This window comes from Solanum tuberosum, unplaced genomic scaffold, assembly GCF_000226075.1.
Source record: "Solanum tuberosum cultivar DM 1-3 516 R44 unplaced genomic scaffold, SolTub_3.0 scf00271, whole genome shotgun sequence".
Taxonomy (NCBI): Eukaryota; Viridiplantae; Streptophyta; class Magnoliopsida; order Solanales; family Solanaceae; genus Solanum; species Solanum tuberosum.
The window spans coordinates 269,458-289,910 of NW_006239192.1; the positions used below are offsets into that span (position 1 = coordinate 269,458).

Genomic DNA, 20,453 nt, shown 5'->3' on the forward strand with positions numbered 1-20,453 from the left:
AGGTTTGGAGCCCTCAAATTCCGCAAGTTACCATTCTCAAGTCAAGGGCAGCATAATTGAACATAATAAATAAATCAAGTAAACAATATATAAAGAGTATCAAGTTTTATATTTAAAGATCCAAATGTCAAGAACGCTCATAGCACAGGTTTTCAAGAGATTCAACAACAAGGCTCCCCCAATATATACATCATGTCGTCACACCAAGCACAAACAAGGTATCAAGAAGGATCAAAACCCAATAATCAAGAGAACCAAGAACCATATTAAAAATGGCTTTTCTAGTTCGTACTTAAAAATGGACAACTTCCAATTCTTAAGACGGACTAAAAATCCAGAGTCAAGATGACAAATGATTCGAATCAAGAGGCATGCCAATAGTGACAAAGTCACAGCCACAAGAAGGACAAGGTCCTAACAAGAGTGCCAAGTGATCAAACAATCCATACAAGTGGGCGAGTTACACAAGAGTCTTTAACGTCTTAAAGGATACCAACACGACAATGCAAAATGACAAGAGGTAACCAAGGTACCAATATCAACTTTCAGATATACCATCAGTTAAAAGAGTGCAAGTACAAGTTTATACGCAAACCTCAGTTCTTTAGCACAAAAACAGTCCAACACAACTTCACGAGTTCAAATCGTAGACCAACCAGTGTATCAAAGTCTTCAACTCGTACACGAGGATATACAACCTTAAAAAATGAATTCAATAACTTATTTACTTTCTAGTAGCTCAATAATGATGGTGTAAAATAGGGTTATCATCACAAGTAAGCCTAGCCTGTACAAATACGACTATACTACAAAAATAACAATTCTACCCAATAAAAGCACTTCATATCGCAACTTAGATTTGAAACAGAAAACGGCCAAAATGGAATTTATATCCTTCATAAAAGATGTAGGTACATCTCTTAAGCTTGCAAATAATCAAGAATCACCGCAAAATACGCTTTGTACAAAAAGATATAATCAAAACACTAACAGTTGAACATATAAGATTTCAAATTTCAGAATCTGGACAGAACATGTCATATGTTGCGTCCCTTATTTCGTAGTCATAAAAGCTAAATTAGAGTTTACCATAAATAGAAGAGTTGTAGGTATAGGAATCAGCTTTCCAAATCATATTTATTCACCGAAAAAGGAGTTATACAGAACGAAAAATTCTAAAAGTACTAAACACGACTCAGCTAAAAAAAAACAAGTTTTGATTACTCACCAAAAGGTAGGATGTCTCGACTTCCAGCTAGAAGGACCAAGGTTTCTCTTGTGATTTTGATGAACAACTGGTTAGAAAATGTTCTTAGGTTCTTGGACTTCAGTTCGAAACGAAAATGACAAGAGGAGGTGTGATAATATAGTCTTAAGAGTGATGCTTAGTCACATATACAACTGTCACTAAAAGGTGCTACCCCAAATTATTGTGTGCTGCCCAAAATGTATACATATACACCTATATGTATATAATTGATACCAACACTTTCAATTCATATGAAATTTTAATTAGAAAAATTACGTAAATAACCCCATACAATACCTTAAATTACGAGCACAATTTATTTTAAGCAAGGTTGCAAATATCACAAAATTTCAAGTTCCCAAAATAAGTAGGCGTTTGGCCATGCGATACCATATCATGATATGGTATCGTGAGATGGAATCAGTGTTTGTACATGCGATTTTACGCTGATGTCATCTCATGATTCCAAATCATGAGATGTGATTCCATATTATCCAAAAACCATGATATGGAATTATATGGTAATTCCATATCATGATTTGAGATATTTTAATACAAAAATTGATCCACGAGTTTATATTTGTTAAAACAACCCCACATTTATATCTACTAACCATTTATTTCATATGTAAATAAAATTTATAATCACATCATTACTTTTTAAAATTTATTATTCTCACCGGCATAAAATTTATTATTCTCACCAACATATAGTCACTTTAACTCACACCAAATTAAAGACTAGTACACTACAATTCATGTTCAGTTTAAAAAAAATAAATTAAAGTTAGATGAAACAATTACTTAAGTGGAGAACAAATAGCTTTGTAATAATTTATTATGCGATTTTATAAATTTTTGTTTATTTGATAAGATTGAATAAACAATTGGGGCTATTTTAATAGTTTTACAACTTATGAGATTTTTATGTTTATGAGAAAATATACAACATAAAAATTCAATATCGCATGTCCAAACAAACCTTCAATTTCATCTCATGATTCCTTATCATAATACCATATCGCATGGCCAAACGGGCCCTAAGAGTAAAACATATTGTAGTAATTAAGAAATGATGCATCGACATGCAAGAGTTGGTCTAGTATTTTAGGGGTGTTACATAATATCTGGTCTTATTGGCCGAAACCATTCCCTTCCTTGGGGAGCTACTTGAAGATGTTGAGCTTCCTGTCAAGTCAATTCTCAAGGAGATGGAATCGATGAGTGGTGAAAGCTTACGGCAATATCTCTGAGCTTAATTGTGAAAATCTATAGAAGCCTCTTCCTCAAGGGTGTGTAGCGCAAGAATTTTTCCTTCTGACGCCTTGTTGTTTTGAAAGGTAATGAGCACCTTGCAGCATTCTGCGGTTCCTAGCCCTATATACGGAGATATCAGGGCACATATACAACACTTGGCAGGACCGGACAAACTGGACACTCATTGTGGGACGATACCATGTTTTTCCCACTTAAGAGTTATGCACAGAGCTCAGGAATTTGAGAGTATTGGCGATAGTTTTATATCCGAGTATTTAGGACCTTTGTAGCATAGAAAGAATAACCTCTTTTTTTCCTGTAGATGGGAGGCAATTTTGTTGAAAAGGAAAGAGAAACGAGTTACTGTTGTTGTCAACAGTTAAAAAGTATTTTTCTAAGCTCACAGTTAGAGAAGTCGTTGTTTTGCTAGCCCAAAGCTGTCACCTTATATATTTGAACCATTATTTGATGTTAAGTTAAATGAATGACTACAGATTCTCATTATAAATTTACTGCTTTTGATGTTGCTATCTCTAGCTCTATGTTCTGCCAAATTAAGAAATCATAAATAAGAAGGGTGTTGTTACTAATTAACCTTTTTAATACACTCTGGGTATGTTTATCCATCAGTAACAAAGATTAATAATGTAGGAATATTTGTGGAACGTTATAGTATTTGTACTTTTAAAAAGAATTGATTCAAGGGTAAAATAGTTTTTTAAAAATTAATTCTATCTTTATTTGTAAATTGACAAGTAACATTGGGATGGAAGGCTTAACATTTTTTTAATTACGTTTTCATTCATTTTTACTTGTCCAATATTGTTTTGAAGAGCAATTAATAGAAGCATTCGTTTAATATAATAAACTCAATGTTTTAAAATTACTCAATTTGTCTAGATTTACTTGTTAAATTTTGACTTGCTATATTTATCAAAGGAAATAATATTCACTCTGCTCCAACTTATATGACTTACTTTTCTTTTTTGTCATTTTTAAAAAAATGACACATTTCTTCATTTGGTAAGAATTTAGCTTTAAAATGTCTATGTTACCCTCAATGAAGTGATTTATAGTCACACAAACAACTTGACTAATTATTGTGTGACTATAAATCACTTAAAGTATCATTCTTAGCAGAAAACATCCTTCAAGTATTTAAAAGTGAACAATTTTCATCCTTCTTTTTTAATTTATCAGAAATCTAACAGATCCCACAAAAATCAAGTCATTCCTTCCTAATTATTGTTCTTAGATACGCCAAAAATATTGTCGAGAACTTTTTTGGTAATTGAGGTTAGTATTATGCAAAATCTTAATTTGATAGTTTTTTCATTTATTTTTCATGTAATTTGATATTTAAAATATTATTAGTTGAAATATGTTTCTTCTCAATTGAATATGCTAGAAGCGCCGTTTGTTGGAGACTTCCACTTCTAATAATGTAGAAAGAACTCAAATGCAAGACATAATCAATATTTTGATCACTTCAATATCAGATTGGCCCAAAAAATTATTGATCTAAATACAGTTTGGCTATGAAAAAGGTAAAGATAATTAAGCTCCAGCTTCTTTCTGTTACTAAATGAGAAAAAGAGCAGATCATGTAGGACACCTTCCAAACATTTTTTTTATTTCCGTAAGCAATAATTTTTAAGATTTTAAATATTTTTTTTAGGAACTTCTTATAACAAGTAATGAAATTATGTAGGAAAACTTTTGTTGATAGTCACGTGAACTACTCATGTTTTTGTAGGTTCCCTTAGTTTTTTGACGATATCTAACAGAAGGATGAAAATTACTCACTTTTAAATACATGAAGGATGTTTTATGCTAAAAATTATACTTTAAGGATATAACTTAAGTTTGAGGTATAATTGAAGGATGTTTTTGGCCAAAAACTCTATTTTCTGGCATAGGTTTTAGAAATCTTTTTTTCTTAAATTTCGTGTCAAATCAAACATAAGTCATAAATTGGGAGATAGTGAGTAATAAATATAGCGAGTTTACTATTTTATCCTTATTAATTGATATTCCATTTGTCCCTAATTACATGTCCACTTTTGAATTGACACACTTATTAAGAAAACAATGATTGATATAGTGAGTTTACCATTTTACCTCTATTAATAATGAAGTGGATGAATTAAATTTTAAAATTTTCAAGAAGCTCTATATTTTTCAAAGTAATTAATTAAGGATATAATAGTTATAATTTTTTTTGTCCTTTCTTGATTTATTAAAATGAATAAATAAAAAATGAAAATTGGACAAGTAATTAGAAACAAAGGGACAATATAGTAGAATTTTTTTTATTCTTTCTTGCTTTGTCAAAAATGAGAAATAAATATAAAAATCAAATTAAAATGAGTAAATTCGAAGTTGATTTGAGGACTCCCTTTGTTTTGGAAAAGAAAAAGAGTAGAATTATAGGCAACATAAGAATGAGCGCGCCCAATCCAACGGAATGAAGCAATGTGATTGGCCCTGCCAACACTCACGTCTCCTGTGCCTTATGACATATTCTCCATTGACTCCATTACTTTCTTCCTTCTCTCTTCTCTCGTTTTCTCTCTATCTTCTTCCCTTTTCTCCATCTGCATCGAAAATCGCAGCTCAACTATTATCTACACATTTCATTTTACTTTCTCAAAGGGAAAAAGAAAAGCAAAGAATCTCTGCAAAAACCCGAAACCCCATCAAGCATCTCTTCCTATTCCTTCTTTTTATCTCTTTAAGAACAACCCCTTAATCCTATAGGGAGGATTTTGTCTTGCAGAACTTTAAATGAGAATTTTGGGAATTTCCATTTTCTTGATTCTGTTTACTTTTGCTTTTGCAAATGAAGATTTGAATACCCATGTGGTTGATAGGCCATTGATTGTTGAGTTTTTTGAAAATAATGAACCCCATTTGAAGAGAACGCTTCATTTAGAGTGTACAAGTTGGAGGTTTGCTGTGGAGGCTAATAATTTAAGCCCATGGAAGATAATTCCACAGGAATGTACTGATTATGTGAGACAGTATATTACTGGTGGGGCTTATAAGATGGAGATTGATAGAGTTTCCAGTGAAGCTGGAGCCTTTGCTGAAAGCATGAAATTGGGGGAAGATGGAAAAGATGTCTGGATTTTTGATGTTGATGAGACTTTGCTTTCCAATCTTCCTTATTATTCCCAACATGGTTATGGGTACGAGTTTCATTAATATTTCCATCACCTCGACTAATTAAACACCTGGTTTAATCCACAAACACAAATGTTGAATTGGGTTGTCTTTTTACCATCAGAAATGGAACTTTGTTTATTATACTTGAAGTTATATTTCAGTTTTTTTGAGCATTGTTCAATGTGTTCTTGTATGCTACTCATCATTTTTGTTGATTTTCTGATAAGGTATTTTGGGGGTTATTTGTAGGTCGGAGGTTTTTGATAGTGTGGAATTCGATAAATGGGTTGAGAAGGGAGTGGCACCAGCAATTGGATCAAGTTTGAAGCTTTATCAAGATGTTATGAGGCTAGGATTCAAAGTTTTCTTGTTGACTGGGCGTAGCGAAAGACACAGAATTGTTACAGTGGAGAATTTGATGAATGCCGGGTTTCAGGATTGGGACAAGCTCATATTGAGGTGAGTTATAAGTCATAACTGCTTCAGACTTTATATCAATGGAAATGAGTTATTATAACTTGAAATTTTGAAAATGGAAAATTAGCAATGGAATGAGTCATTTATAACTTGAAATTTTGAAAATGGAATTAGCTATGAGATATGAGACATTAAGACTGAATTTTGAATAGTTGTTAAGGCATGTAAGTGTTCTTCCCCGTTGGCATGGTTTATGATCTGTTTTGGTAATGCTTCCCATCTAGGTCACAGCCAATCGATGTCTCAATCCCAAAATAGTTAAAGATCAATTGGATGAATGATCTGTATCTATTCGGTTCCATTTCATTCTTTGACTAAAGTAATAGTTAGTTTTGTATGGCAAATCAGAGATACTTTAAAATTAGAACCCTTGTTTAAGTGGTGATCTTTCTAACTTGGGAAGAATCAAACAGTTTCTCCTTAAGAATAAATTTAGTTAGAGGGAAGTTTGATGAGTACTTCATCGTTTACTCAAAACAGTAGTTGCTTTTGCATTATTGCTATTCTTAGTTGGTCTTAAAGTTATTGCTTGCATATATTATACTCTCTGATCTTAATCCAGGGATTGGAGTTGAAATTTATTCATCAGTAACATTTTATCCAAGAATTCGACATGGCAACAATTTTCCAGGAACTTGATTAACTTTACTTGGTCTATAGAAGGTAGCTTTAAAGGCATGTTGAGGAACCAAAACTCCTGAAAGTAACAATTATAGGTCTAATAATTCCTAGTTTGGAAAAATATCCACATGACAAAAAACCCCCCACATATGAAGCCTTACATAGATGATATAGAGGTGCTAAGATTATAAGAGTTCACGTTCAAATTGCACCAATATTCCATTTCCATCTTAAATGTCGGTATTCTCCATACTTAGTAAGCTAAAGAATGCCATTTATTTTCTAGTTGGTGATATTAATATTTGATATATCTCCTTTATCAAGGACAGCAAAACATGTCTTTTGCTTGACCAAAATGAAAACAGAAATAGATAACTCCAGAACTCAAGAAGAAATAGGAACAATTCTAGAGATAATAATCCATGGAGGGTAAGGTTTTAAACAAATAAAATCAGATAGTTTTAGAGCTTGAGTAGCATGTGCAGAAGAGCTTTGCTTCTTGATACACCTAAATCATTGCTGTTAGTGTGTCTCTCTTTCCATCTCTCTCTGCATATGGAAATTCTTTTCCAGGTAGAAGTATTTGAGTATAAAAGTATTAGGGTCAAGTATTTAAATGAGTTAAAAGTAATCTGCATGAGGCCCTTTAAGGGAGTAAGAAGTGGAGTATTTTCCATATTACAATGACAGTTATCAACTAGATAGGCAAATCCATCAGAATGGTTATTGGAAGGAATATGGTGAAATAAAAAGTAGAAAAAGTAAAAAAACTCTTATTCATTCTGTAGTTCTGAGATCTTTTGATATCTGCAACTAGTCCACATGACTTCAAAACGGAAAAGAGACTCCGGATTTCTCAATCAAAATGCATATTATTCATCTAGGTGAACCTATAGCATTATATTTAGTTTTGTGTTTTAATTGACTAAGTTTACCATATTGCATACTACTTCATTGACAATCTGCAGATTGCAATGGGGCAGGGCGGGGAGAAGCAAGGCAGAGAAAAACTCAATTTCTGAAAATTTTAAATTGGGCAGGGCAGGGGGCATGTCATCTAGTCCATTTGTAATTTTCTTAATCAAATTTATTACTCCTAGTAGTTTATTGTTGTTCCTCAGTTTTGTGCGGAATACAAGAAATTTTTCTACCAGTTTCTTGGGCTTCACTTTACATCTCACCTCTAAAATTCTGCTGGTTTTGTTTTATGCTTGTTGATTAGTTATACAAGAAGCTTCCCTTACCTATATTTGTTAATGTAGGGTGACAACATGTTAAAATTCTGGATTAATGTTTGTTATACAGGGGATCAGAGGATCATGGCAAATCAGCCACAATTTATAAATCAGAGAAAAGGAATGAGATGGTAGAAGAGGGGTTGAGAATAGCGGGCAACTCTGGAGATCAGTGGAGTGATCTGTTAGGCTCCTCTGCATCGATTCGTTCTTTCAAGCTTCCTAACCCAATGTACTACATTCCTTGACATCCCCAATAATTTTTCTGCTGCAAATAATGGAAACATACTTGTTTGAACAAGAAAATCCATGAATTAACTAATGTAACCATGGGTGCAGTTGTGCACAATCCTCATCTCTCTCTGATTGCTTTATACTTCTACTAACATATATAGATTGACAAGAACAAAATATAACTTCCTCTATTGTGAAAGTTGATCCTTTTTTAAAAGAAGAAGTGAGAGAGCCAACCTTGTGACTACCTTAACCCCTAATGGGAACTGGAACTATATTGTGCCATAAAAATTTTCGCCATAACATTTACTCCCTTCGTTTCAATTTATTTGTCTGATATTTGATAAGTAAGCAGAAATTATTGTCCGAAAAACGTTTTGTATAATCTAGACAAACACTATATGAGAGTAAAGATAAAGGGTAGGAATATGGAGGCGGGGATAAAGGTGGGGTGTGTTGGACACACAAAAGAGACAATTAATGTGAAATGCTATTTATTGAATTTGTTTATCTACTTTCATTACACAAGTCATCTTTATTAATATGTAAGAAACTTATTTACCTTGAATAAAATATTTTTTTCAACCAAATATGAACAAAATTTGAAAACTATTTTCCGTATTACAAAACACATCGCAAGAGTTGGTTAGATAGTATTTATTGAAATTAATTAGTGTGGCAATAGGTTTATTCGTCTGGTACGTAGTGAACAAACATTGATCATATATGTCCTTTGTTTGTGCTTTCATATTCACTACCATCTTCAAATTATTTGGGGTTCGTTTGAAAGGATGTATTAGAAAATTAATTTATGTATTAATTATGATATTATTCAATTTTTTGTTGGATAAAATATATAATGTATGCATTAGTTATACATCTTGTTTAATAATATGGGGTGTATAATTAATACACTATAAATTATGATATTAGCAATATATAATGGTAATTAATACATGAATTAATATGGTTAAAGATATGACTGTTTAATACATCAAATCAAATAAGATGAGAAAAAATTTCAGTATAACTAATCAATATTATTAAAAAAGCTCTATTCAGTATTATTCTTGTGCATTCTCACAAACAACCGTTTAAAATTTCTCCCATATTTCTTAATTAATTATTTTGTGCTGCCCAATGAAGGAATCTCCGAGTTTATTTTTCAAGTTGAGGGTATCAATATCATGCCTCTTGAGAAAAAGTAAAGCTAATCTATAAGCCCTTAAAATTCTATTTGAGAAAGTCTTATTATTAATTATTATAAACCTTATGTACTAAACATCAAAGAAGCGTCAAACAGTTGACACTCAATTACATTACATTAATTGAATGTCGGTGTCTTTGAGTAAGGATTAAGTCAGCACCAAAAAAATAATACTAATATATCGGCGTCCAAATTTTGTGGTGTAGTTGTGAAACTGTTTCATCTTTAATTAAAGATTTCCAATTTTAACTTTGGGTACGAATAAAATTTTATTGGGAGTATCATCCCCAAATGAACTCAATAGTACACAATCTAAATTTCATCGAGGCTCCAATATAAATTTCGAACACAGAGGAAAAAAAAAGGTCAGCACCCAAAATTCTTTAAAGTCAGAGCTCAGCTCTGTTTACATTTTAATTTCAACGCTACCTAACCCATCATTTTCTCTACTATTTTTTTATCACTCTACTTCTCCAGCCAATGCACTTCATCATTATTGGCTTATTGCCAAACAATTTTTTCACGGCACCATTTTAAATTACATAGGGTAAAGAGTCAGATATATACTCGACTTTATTACTATTTAGATATTATTAGTTATAAAAATGGTTTATACGTATTTTTACTATTACAAATCTAACGTAAGTGAAAAAGATTAATTTTCAAATTTTATTTTAAAAAATAAAATCCATGCAAGTATATTGATCTTTTGCAAAGTTAAGGCCTTTAAGGGTATATTTTTTCCTTCTCACTTCTCACACATGAGATTATTTTTCTTGCCTTCTTTAGTTTAACAAATAATTTGAGTTTATTATCTTGATAATCAGATTTATTTTTCACTCTTCTTCTTATGAAAATTATTATAGATATACCAATTTTTCTTTTGCAAATACAAAAATAAAAAATTACAATATAACCACAAAAAAATAATCTTAAATTTTTCTTGCTCTTTTTTCATATTTTCATTCACACTTTTTTCTTTTTATTTCTCATATTTTCACACTTAAAATAAAATAAAAATAAAATATAAAACTCTAATATTAAAAATATGCTTCAATAATATTCATATGAATTTTCCACAAGAACTAAATTGTGTTTTAGTATAAGTATTTAAAGAAGAACAAAAGAAAATAGTCATCGCAACTCATTGTCCTTCTACTTGCTCCAACATTTGACTTTATTTTTATTCTCATTAACACTAATTATTCCAACATAAATCACGTCCATAATATAAAAAAAAAATAGTTACGTTATATATAAACTTAAATTTCTTTTCTATTATTTTCTTTTTTTTATTATCTTATTCAAAAATCAAATGATCCCTGAGTTCAACAATATCTCACAATAAATGTTTGTAGCATAAGAAATTATCTAGCTAGGTCAACAACATTTGCTTCCTGCTTTAAATCTAGCCATAGATATATTTATTAGCCGTTTAATCATGAATGAAAATGGAAATATTTAAAAAATATTTTAATAAGTAATTATTTATTAAATCGGCTCATTTATTTCAATTTCAAAATTCAAATTTGAAAAATACATTAAGGAGTTCTTTTTAAGTATTTTCAATTTTTTTCCTCACATAGCTTTAACTCTTGTTTTCATATATTTAAATACAAATACCAAACTCTTAATAATCCTTTTTCAACTTGGCTAGTAGCTAGTACTTGTTTTTAAAAAAAAAAATAAAAAATATAAATCCATTCTTGTTCAAGTTTGATTTATATTTCCTAACAAACTCATCCCAAATCAAAATAATGTTAATTAATTACTTTGATCACATTACTAATTAATCCTCTACTGCCTCCACCTAATTAATGTAGAAGTCTCTCAACAGTATGGTTCTAAATTTGGCAGGACCAGAAAAGTTACCCAAAAAAATAAAAGTTGTAAGCTTCTGGAAATAAAATAATCATCAACTCTACAACTTTTTTGCAAGTTAATTGTTACTAACTTCTAAGACGGAAATTATATCCCTTTTTTCTCATGCTAGATGATTGTGTTTTGTCTAATAATGTCTTAAATATTAATGCACTTTTAAGTCGTTAATTAATTAAGTACATTTGTAATAAAAACTTTTATACGTGAAAATAACAGCGTCACCATGCACAATAAATCAATTAATTACAAAAATTTTGAAGGGAAAGAATAATTATTTCACTTTTTTTTTCTGAGTTGAACTCCGAATAATATATTTGATTATAAAATTTTAAAATTCAACTTTAGAATTTTCAAGAATTTGAAAAATAACAAAAACATGTTTTCATTTTTGTCACTCCAAATTACTCACAAAAAATGAAAAAAAAAACAACTCAATTTGTAAATATCACTTTTTCACTTTTTTTTTTTTTGCAATGAAACATGACGAAATGTCTACCGAAAAGAGAGTAGGTGCACCTTTCCTACGACGTATGGGGCCGGATATTAATAACTTGAGAGACCAATCCAACCAAATTGATTATCGATAAAAAAAACAGCTGTACATTATTAAGGTTCAATGAGGTAGTTGTTGCAATTCATGATTTGTAATTGTAGGAGTAATTCAAGTAGTACTAATCAAACCTTTGATTAGGAGCTCGAATTCGAATTTTGAAAATAAAATTATTTTTAGTAAACACTGTTTTTTTTTTGGTAACCGTAAAAACTGATTTACTTCAAAAAGAAATTTTTAACCGTATTCAAATTAATTAAAGCTTGAAATGAGTGTCAAATATCAAACGAAAAATTAAAAATTAAATTGTAGGAGTAATACACAGGGGTAAAATAAAAGGATTAGGCACTATAAAGTGTTAGATAAAAATATTTACCAATTAAATAATCACGAAATACTATAATTCTTACGTATAATTTTTGAATTTATACCGAAATAATTTGCAAGATCAAAAATTCTCGAACAACAAACAACCCGTTCAGGCTTTTGGGTTTGCAATCATCCTCACGTGGTAGGATGGGGCCAAATCCTCTTGATTATGCTAGAAAAAAGAGAATTACCAAAAAAGAAAAAAAGCAAGATTAATAGTGGGGACAGTAACATATGATTATGAATAATAATAATTAAGACAAGGAACTACCACCAAATTTTAAATGAAAAAATTGACAAGTCAAATGTAGCATTCTTTCTCATAAATAACATCAAAATACATTGATATAAGGAAAATTGAGAAACTAAGACCTTGAAAAGAGAAGGTGAAGATGCCACAAATCTTTAATATTTTGAATTACATATTTTGTAACACATTTAAAATTACTAGATCATTTATTAGTTTTTTTTTTCTACTTACAAGTTGTCTAGATATCCATTGTCCAATACAATCAAGAGTGACAACATGGGTTATCAACTTATCATAACCATGAAAGTTCAAGGTTACCAGAAAATATTAGGTGATTCATATATATCTAAATCTTAGTGTATAAAATTATTCTATGGTTATTATATTATAGGTATCAAATGAAATAATCAAGGTGTAACAAATAAATACGAATGTTATTTATATTTATTGAGTTCAACTGAACTTGAATTCAGTATTTCAACAAATATATAAATCCGTTTACTGAATTTCTAAAAAAATTAATTATTAAATCTAAAACTATTTTTGGAAACAATATTCATGATTCTACTTCCACTTCTGAAAAGGCAATCTCCAAAAAAAAAAAAAAATTTAAAAAAAACTAGAAGTTGTAATGGCACTAAAAACATATGGTCAAAATTCAAAAATGAATAGGAAGTACCAAAAAAGTGAAAGAAGCAATAGGGAAGCATGCCACCTTGTTTCTTTGTCTCTTTGTAATGGCATTTTATACTAACCTTCTTTTTCTCCACTTTTCAAGAAACTTTTATACAACAGACAAATAATTAAAATGGACCATATAACATCCTACTCCCTTTAATTTCCATTATACTTCCATCACTTTTTTTCCTACAACGATATATTGGTGAATTTTATCAAAAAATTATATCGTATATAAATTTAAAATTATCTTTAATATACACATAGTAAGTGTTAATTTTTTTTGGTATATTTTATATTTTCTTATCGAGAACCCTACCTTTGTCGTAACGATAACTCGTTCCTCTTAGCTACATGTATATAATTTGTTTCTTTTGGTTTAGGTATATGTTGTTGGTTGGGATTTGTCACTTGTCAAGGAAATGGTCCAAAGAGGCAAAGGATACTTCGTGGAGTCCTCTTTCGTTTTAGAAGTGTTATTCCAATTTGTGGGGGTCTTTATTCCCAACGTGCAACCACCAACAAATGCTTTAGGTATTTTTCAACAAGAAAATCCCATTAAAATATTACCCTCTTCTATATCTTTACCCTTTTCAAAGATAGGTTGAGTAACAAGTAGGTTGGGTGTTGGGTCCGAGCTTGAGTCGAGTTCGAGTTAACTCTTTAATATTTAGTTATACGTAGTGTTACGCTAGTAAAAAAATTTAGATTTATAATAAGTTAGTCGATCAAGAGAAATATAAGTATTAGTAGTTTAATTTGGTGATTACATAAATAGAGTCTGATTAGAGCTTAAATTAAATGATGTTTACTTTATACTGAACAAAATAATCAATAATAAATTGTAAAATATTGAATTTATTTAATTTCTGAATTCTTCAATTTAGAATATTAATTGATTTTGCACCATCCATAAAATAGTATTAAGTAATGATGTCTATAAAGAGTTTAATTACATTAAATCAAAGGAAAATGGTCAAAAATGCCCTTAAACTATGTGAAAAGAATAAAAATGTCACTAATGAATTTTTCTTAATCTCATTTTATCAATTGAAATAGAATAACTTCATGTACTCTTTCGACAAATATTATATGTCATATATAAGATTATAGTATATCCATCATTAATTTATATTTATATAACGATAAAAAATAATGATAATAAAATAAGAAATATTTTCATTTTTTTTTTGAATTGAAGTAAGATAAACATTTGCTAATTTTAAAAAAACATTATTAGAAAAAGAAATGTTTTAAAATAAAAGGGAAAAAGGACAAATTTACCCTTGAACTATCGTAAATGGTATGTAGATACCTCTGTCATACTTTTGGGACATTGGCGCCCCTGCCCTAAAAAAACTAGAGCATATATGTCCTTCACTGTAACGAAAGACTAAACAGGGACACGTGACACAATCTTATCCGTCGATCCAATATTTAATAGATGTTGGGTCGGTGGATAAGATTATGACACGTTTATGTCCTTTAGTTTAAAGGGTATATATGCTCTAATTTTTGGACGGCAGGGGCACAAATGTCCCAAAAGTATGACAGAGGGTATCTACATACCATTTATGATAGTTCGAGGGTATATTTGTCCTTTTTCTCAAAAGAAAATAATAATATATTTATTTGAAAAGTAACTTTACCTAATCAAGTTGACTCGAGCTAAATTTTGATCAAAATTGAATTGAGCTGAGTCGAACCCTGAGTCAGCTTTGCTCGTTGCACATGCCTATATACGTAATACTTCATATGTTTTATTCTGTGTCTTAGTTTAATCGGATATGAAGTATAAGAAAGTATAAAAAACTTTTAAATTTCACGATAATAAATTAAAGATATATATAAAATATACTCCCCCCGTCCCTATTTAGTTGTTCACTTTAGAAATGACACACAAATTAAGGCAACAATGATTAGCATAGTGAAGTTATAATTTTACCATTATAGTACAATTTACAATTCCAAAATAAATTCACTCAAGATAACTAATCAATGCTGGGAAGTTCATAAGTTTATTTACTTTATTTATGACAATTTTATTTAAATAAGGGTATAATAGGAAAAAATTTATTGTCCTTTCTTGATTTGTCAAAATGGACAACTAAATAGGAACAACTAAAAGTGGAAATATGGACAATTAAATCGGGACGGAGGGAGTAATTTTTAAATTTTGTGCTTCTAAACCTAACACTATTTTGGTGAGGATGGAGGGAATGGGATGGAGAGGCAATTAATACAAAGAAAAATAGAGCATAAACATGAGATGAAGAAATGAATTCCTTCCCCATATAAACGGCACATGCCACCATCTGTTCTCTCTTTCTCTTGACAACTCCCTTCTCCCTCTCTCTAATCTTGACTTGTTCTCTCTCTCTCTCTCTCTCTCCTTTTCCCTCTCTCTGCGGCAACTTTCTTCACAAAGCCAAAGTCCTCTTCAAGATTTTGTTTTGCCACAATCTCCGCAAAAACCCCATTTCCCCTTTACACATTTCACTCCTTCCATTTCCATAAAAAATGATTGCATTTTCAAGACTTACCCTTTTCTAACCAGATCTTGAATCTTCCTTTTTTCCATTAAAATGTCATAAAGTTTCAATCTTTTTAACACCCAAGTGTCAGTTTTTTCAAGAAAATGGAACACAAGCATATGCTCATACTTATTATAGTACCATGTTCAGTAACTGCTTTAATTGTTTTGTTGTTAGTGATCTATTTATGTACAAGGAAAAGAGGGGAAATTGTTTCTAGGGATGTTGAAGCTAATTTTGAGGTAAAAGAAAGAGATGGGGTTGAAAAAGATTTGTTGATCAAGTTTCAAGATGGTGAAGATCTTACTGTGTATGAAATCTTGGATGCCCCTGGTGAAGTTATTGGGAAATCAAGTTATGGAACTTTATACAGGGCTAGTTTGCTGAGTATTGATAGACTTACATTGTTGAGGTTCTTGAGACCAGCTTGTACTGTCACAATGAAAGAAGTTGTGCCTGTAATGGAGCTTTTGGGGTCTTTAAGGCATCCTAATTTGGTGCCTTTGTGTGCATTCTATGCAGGGCAAAGAGGAGAGAAACTGATGGTACATCCTTTTTATCGTCATGGTACTTTAGCTCAATTGATTAGAGGTATGTGCTCTTGCTGTTTTTTTTTAATATACAAGTATTAAAATTGTTCGTGTGGGACTATACTAGATATGTTATTGTCGTTGTAAGTATTAGAATTGTGTTACCATAATTTTAAAACACAATGACTTGAGTGCTAACAAATCTTTAAGCCTATGGTGTGGTGTTTATTCAAAAAAGTTTGTCTTGGAAATAGAATAAGAAAAAACAAGAGTGGTCATTTTAATGATTTGTAGCATCTGGCAGGAGATGTTGATTTTCACAATAATTTTCTGTTTTCTTCTATTGGTTAGTAATACAAAATTTTCATGACAAAAAATGGGATCTTGATTTTGCCATTTGGTGCCTTGAAAAAAGTCTCATTCAATCATTTTCTCACAACTGTAAGGGACTTCAATAATTAGTATCTATATGCAGTTTGAATTTTTAGGTCCTTTGATTGTTCCCTTTTCTTTTTCACTTTTTTTTTGGTGACATCTCAACAACACTGTTTCTGAATCTGGAAAGCACAGATGAACTTTACTTTCTTCCATTTTTTTCGAATATTTTTTGATATTATATTTCTCCATATTTTGTGTTGAAAAAGTTTGTTTTCTGGATTTAAATGGATTTTGTTTTCTTCTGCTTATTTAAAAACCTACACATGTGCAGTGCTATAGTTTAACATATCTTGCCTCAAATTTCAGTTAGTTTTCTTGTCAATTTAGAACCTAATAGTAGGTACTTTGTCAAAATTATAGTTTCATTAATAACTAATCCGTGTTAAGTTGAACCACTCTCAAGTCTAAAGTATACACATGTATTAGTTTTCAATATATGTCTCAAGTATACAAATGTATTTGTTTTAAGAACATTGTGTCTAATGATACAGACGGGAACGGTGAGGCTCATAAATGGCACATCATATGTAAGATCTCCATTGGCATTGCTCAAGGACTAGACTATCTTCACACAGACTTAGAAATTCCCATAATCCATGGAAATCTCAAATCGAATAATATACTTTTGGATCGACACTTCAGGCCATATGTGTCCGATTTTGGATTGCATCTTCTCTTGAATCCAACTGCAGGCCAAGAAATGCTTGAAGCTTCAGCAGCTCAGGGGTATAAAGCCCCTGAATTGATCAAGATGAGAGAAGTTAGCGAAGAAACTGATATTTACAGCCTTGGGGTTATCTTGTTAGAGTTATTAACAGGGAAAGAACCATTCTACAGGAAACCAAATTTTGATAAGGATATTTATTTGCCTAATGCCATTCAAAGTGCGATTCTTGATCATAGAGTTGCGGATTTTTATCATCCACAAATTCTAGTTAGCCAAACTGATGATGGCCAAAGGGCGATTAATGAAGATCATGTCTATGAATTCCTTCAGCTTGCTGTGGCTTGTTGTTCTCCCTCACCTGCTCTTAGGCCTACTATAAAGCAGGTCCTCAGCAAGCTTGAAGAAATTGGAAAGTAAAATGGACAATCTTTATGCTTCTGCTCGAAGCATGACGTGTTTCGTCTGACTGACTTGATCAAATCGATCGATATCAACATACTTTAGGTCATGATAAGCATGCTGATACAACACACTGACTTTTTGTGAGGAAACTGTTTTTTGAGGACATGTCTCAACTCCCTAAGTGCAATCACAGCAAGAGAATGTGGTGAAGCTTATATCAATTGGCAAGAACTATGAAGTTGGTGTTCAGTTTTTTGGCAAAGCAGAAGTTTTCACCTCAAGAATCAGAAGCAAGTTTCTGGATCCTGAAGATTAGCTTCCAATGTCATCCTCAAGATTCAAAAAAGTTCTATTTTGTGACTCACACAACTGACACTAGTCGAGTGAGACTCATTTTTGTCTCACAAAAAAATAAACCCAAAAGTGTAAGATTTGAGTCTACTTTTTCGTGAGACAAAAAGAAGCCTCACACAACTAGTATCAGTGTTGTCATAAAGAAACGGGTTGATGGATTAGGAAGTACACATCGCGATATGACCAAGATATATTTGTAAAAAGATTAGAGAGTGACATTTAATTAGTTTATCCTGTGATAGAAGATAACAAGCAGTGGACTTGCCTTAATTTCAGAGAAAATCTGGTGACAGTTGGAAGTTCCAAAGATATGATTACCAACAACCAGTTGTGAAGTGTTTTGTTGTTTTTGGTTAAAAGCTTAAACATTAGTTAGAAAAGACAGACTGTTTCAGCAACAAGACAAAGAAGAGCCATTTCCCATTATTGATCTGCCAGTTTTGTCATTGTGTGACAAAGTCTAACACCATAAGATTTATAAGCTTACTACATATAGATTTGATTACTGTATTCTCCTTTCTCTTACGTATGCATTATATCAAGATGCTCTCTCTGTTTCCCAATGCACGTGCTCATACTATCACACAAAAAAATATCTTCTCATATGCTTAAATTCTTTATTGATCGAGAGTGTATCGTAAGGGACAGGTAATATATGAGTTGAATTAATCAAAAAGAAAAGCGGAGACTTGCCATTTGCTAACATTGTGGTTGGCAGAGTGATAAAAAACAATCAAATTCAATAGAACAAGAAATTGAACTCATACATAAAATCCTTAATTATGAACTCAAAAGAGGTTCAATTGAAGAGATACAATGATTCTTCCTCGAAACTCCTTCAATATTCCTAATCAGGAAATGAAAGGTCGATTCCATCTCATGATTACTATCTTGTGAGTAATCATCACAATTCAAAGAGTTATCTAATAATACATATACAAGTCAACAACTTAGTTTGTGTGTGAAAATTGACTCGAATGCTATTGTTATAAACCAAATAAAAAAAAGACATCCCATGTAAAGGTTAGCTGGCTCTAGTTTGGTGTTTTGTGACGGGGAGAAACATTTTGATTAAACAGGTGTTAGTGTGTATTATAACCAACTCCATAAATATCTTCAAATTGCTTGTATGTCCCAATTATACATAAATGCTGTTTGGCTTTATCTTAAAATAAATTGATTATAATCCCCACTTTTTCCTTAAGCACTTTTCAGGCCAAGTGGAAATGCATGCTTAATGCCCAAACCAAAGAATAAAGGAAACTTTTCCACTTATAAATTTACTTAAATTTATTATTAAAAGAGAGGAGAATTATATAATACTTAATTACTTATTGAAGAAGGATTATTATTTTTAAAATGGCAAAAATGGAGATGTCCAATAAAGCACATTCAATGTAAACCCCACCATTCACCTGGCCATATTGCATAAGGCTCTTTTTCATGAACTTATCTCTTTATTTATTAATTAATATGTATATTTTCCCCATTACCTGAAAAGTTTAGATAGATTATGGATGCTAATCTACAAACCAAACAAGATAGTGGTGATCTGTTTTATTAAAAAAATAATTAAGGCCACTAATTAATTATGAAGTGAAGAAATATTATATATATTGTCCATTGTTATATATACAGAGGATTTTGTTGAATAAAGTGTAGATATAGAGAAAACGACATACAATGAAAATCAGAACAAAATCATGTTTTGTATGTCTAATAAATCTTCGTATTGCTCAACTTGACGTTTGAAAAAAAAATAGTTGTGCCTGACACAACTAACACTAATTTTTTCATACTCTTCTTATTATTTCTTCAAGCATGTTGTCGTTAGTGACAAATTTTACATTATGGAAAATTAACCGTAATCACAAATAAATTACGAAGAAAAAGTTAATTTATTGGTGAGTCTTTGTTAGTATAACTTTGCGTATTAACAGCGGCTTTCCTAAATGTCCTCTCTCTTGTTTAATTAACTTGAAAATGTCTTCTCTCTTGTTTGATTCTAATTGCCCCGTGTGAGTCATCTAGCCTATCGTAAAAGCAGTATATAATAAGATTGAAGTATTTAATTGGCCTTCAAAACATGTAATCTTCAACACTTGACGACCTCTGATTGGTCATTAATTTGATTGGGATCTGAACCCACACATAACATTATTTTACTGGCTTTGGATTTGATTGATATGTTAATGTTATTGAAATACATGACATAAGCTTGAACCTTTATATGAAGTAAACTTTCAACTTGAAACTAACAAAAACAGACTTTTAGAGCCTGTTTGGATTGACTTTTGGCTTATGACTTATAAGCCAAAAACCATAAGTTTGAATTTATAACTTATGACTTAT

General features: G+C 31.0%; 1 protein-coding gene and 1 non-coding gene across 2 annotated transcripts; both read left to right on the forward strand.

Annotated features, from left to right (window-relative positions):
* Positions 1–4,980: 4,980 nt before the first annotated feature.
* On the forward strand, positions 4,981–8,364 carry LOC102587422 (acid phosphatase 1-like). Its single transcript, XM_006358164.2, has 3 exons — positions 4,981–5,697; positions 5,924–6,133; positions 8,078–8,364. The coding sequence occupies exons 1-3, from the start codon at positions 5,294–5,296 to the stop codon at positions 8,253–8,255; spliced, it is 792 nt and encodes a 263-aa protein (XP_006358226.1). The 5' UTR covers positions 4,981–5,293; the 3' UTR covers positions 8,256–8,364.
* A 9,771-nt stretch (positions 8,365–18,135) lies between these two features.
* Positions 18,136–18,214, forward strand: MIR8011B (microRNA MIR8011b). The gene has a single exon (NR_127200.1). It is a non-coding gene; the product is annotated as a microRNA MIR8011b (primary transcript).
* The last annotated feature ends 2,239 nt before the right edge of the window (positions 18,215–20,453 follow it).

What these genes read in the sequence shown, in the direction of transcription:
- LOC102587422 (XM_006358164.2), top strand. Translation starts at nt 5,294, where the DNA reads ATGAGAATTTTGGGAATTTCCATTTTCTTGATTCTGTTTACTTTTGCT. An exon ending in TATTCCCAACATGGTTATGG is followed by an intron (nt 5,698 to 5,923) that starts GTACGAGTTTCA and finishes GGTTATTTGTAG; the next exon opens with GTCGGAGGTTTTTGATAGTG. An exon ending in TGGGACAAGCTCATATTGAG is followed by an intron (nt 6,134 to 8,077) that starts GTGAGTTATAAG and finishes TTTGTTATACAG; the next exon opens with GGGATCAGAGGATCATGGCA.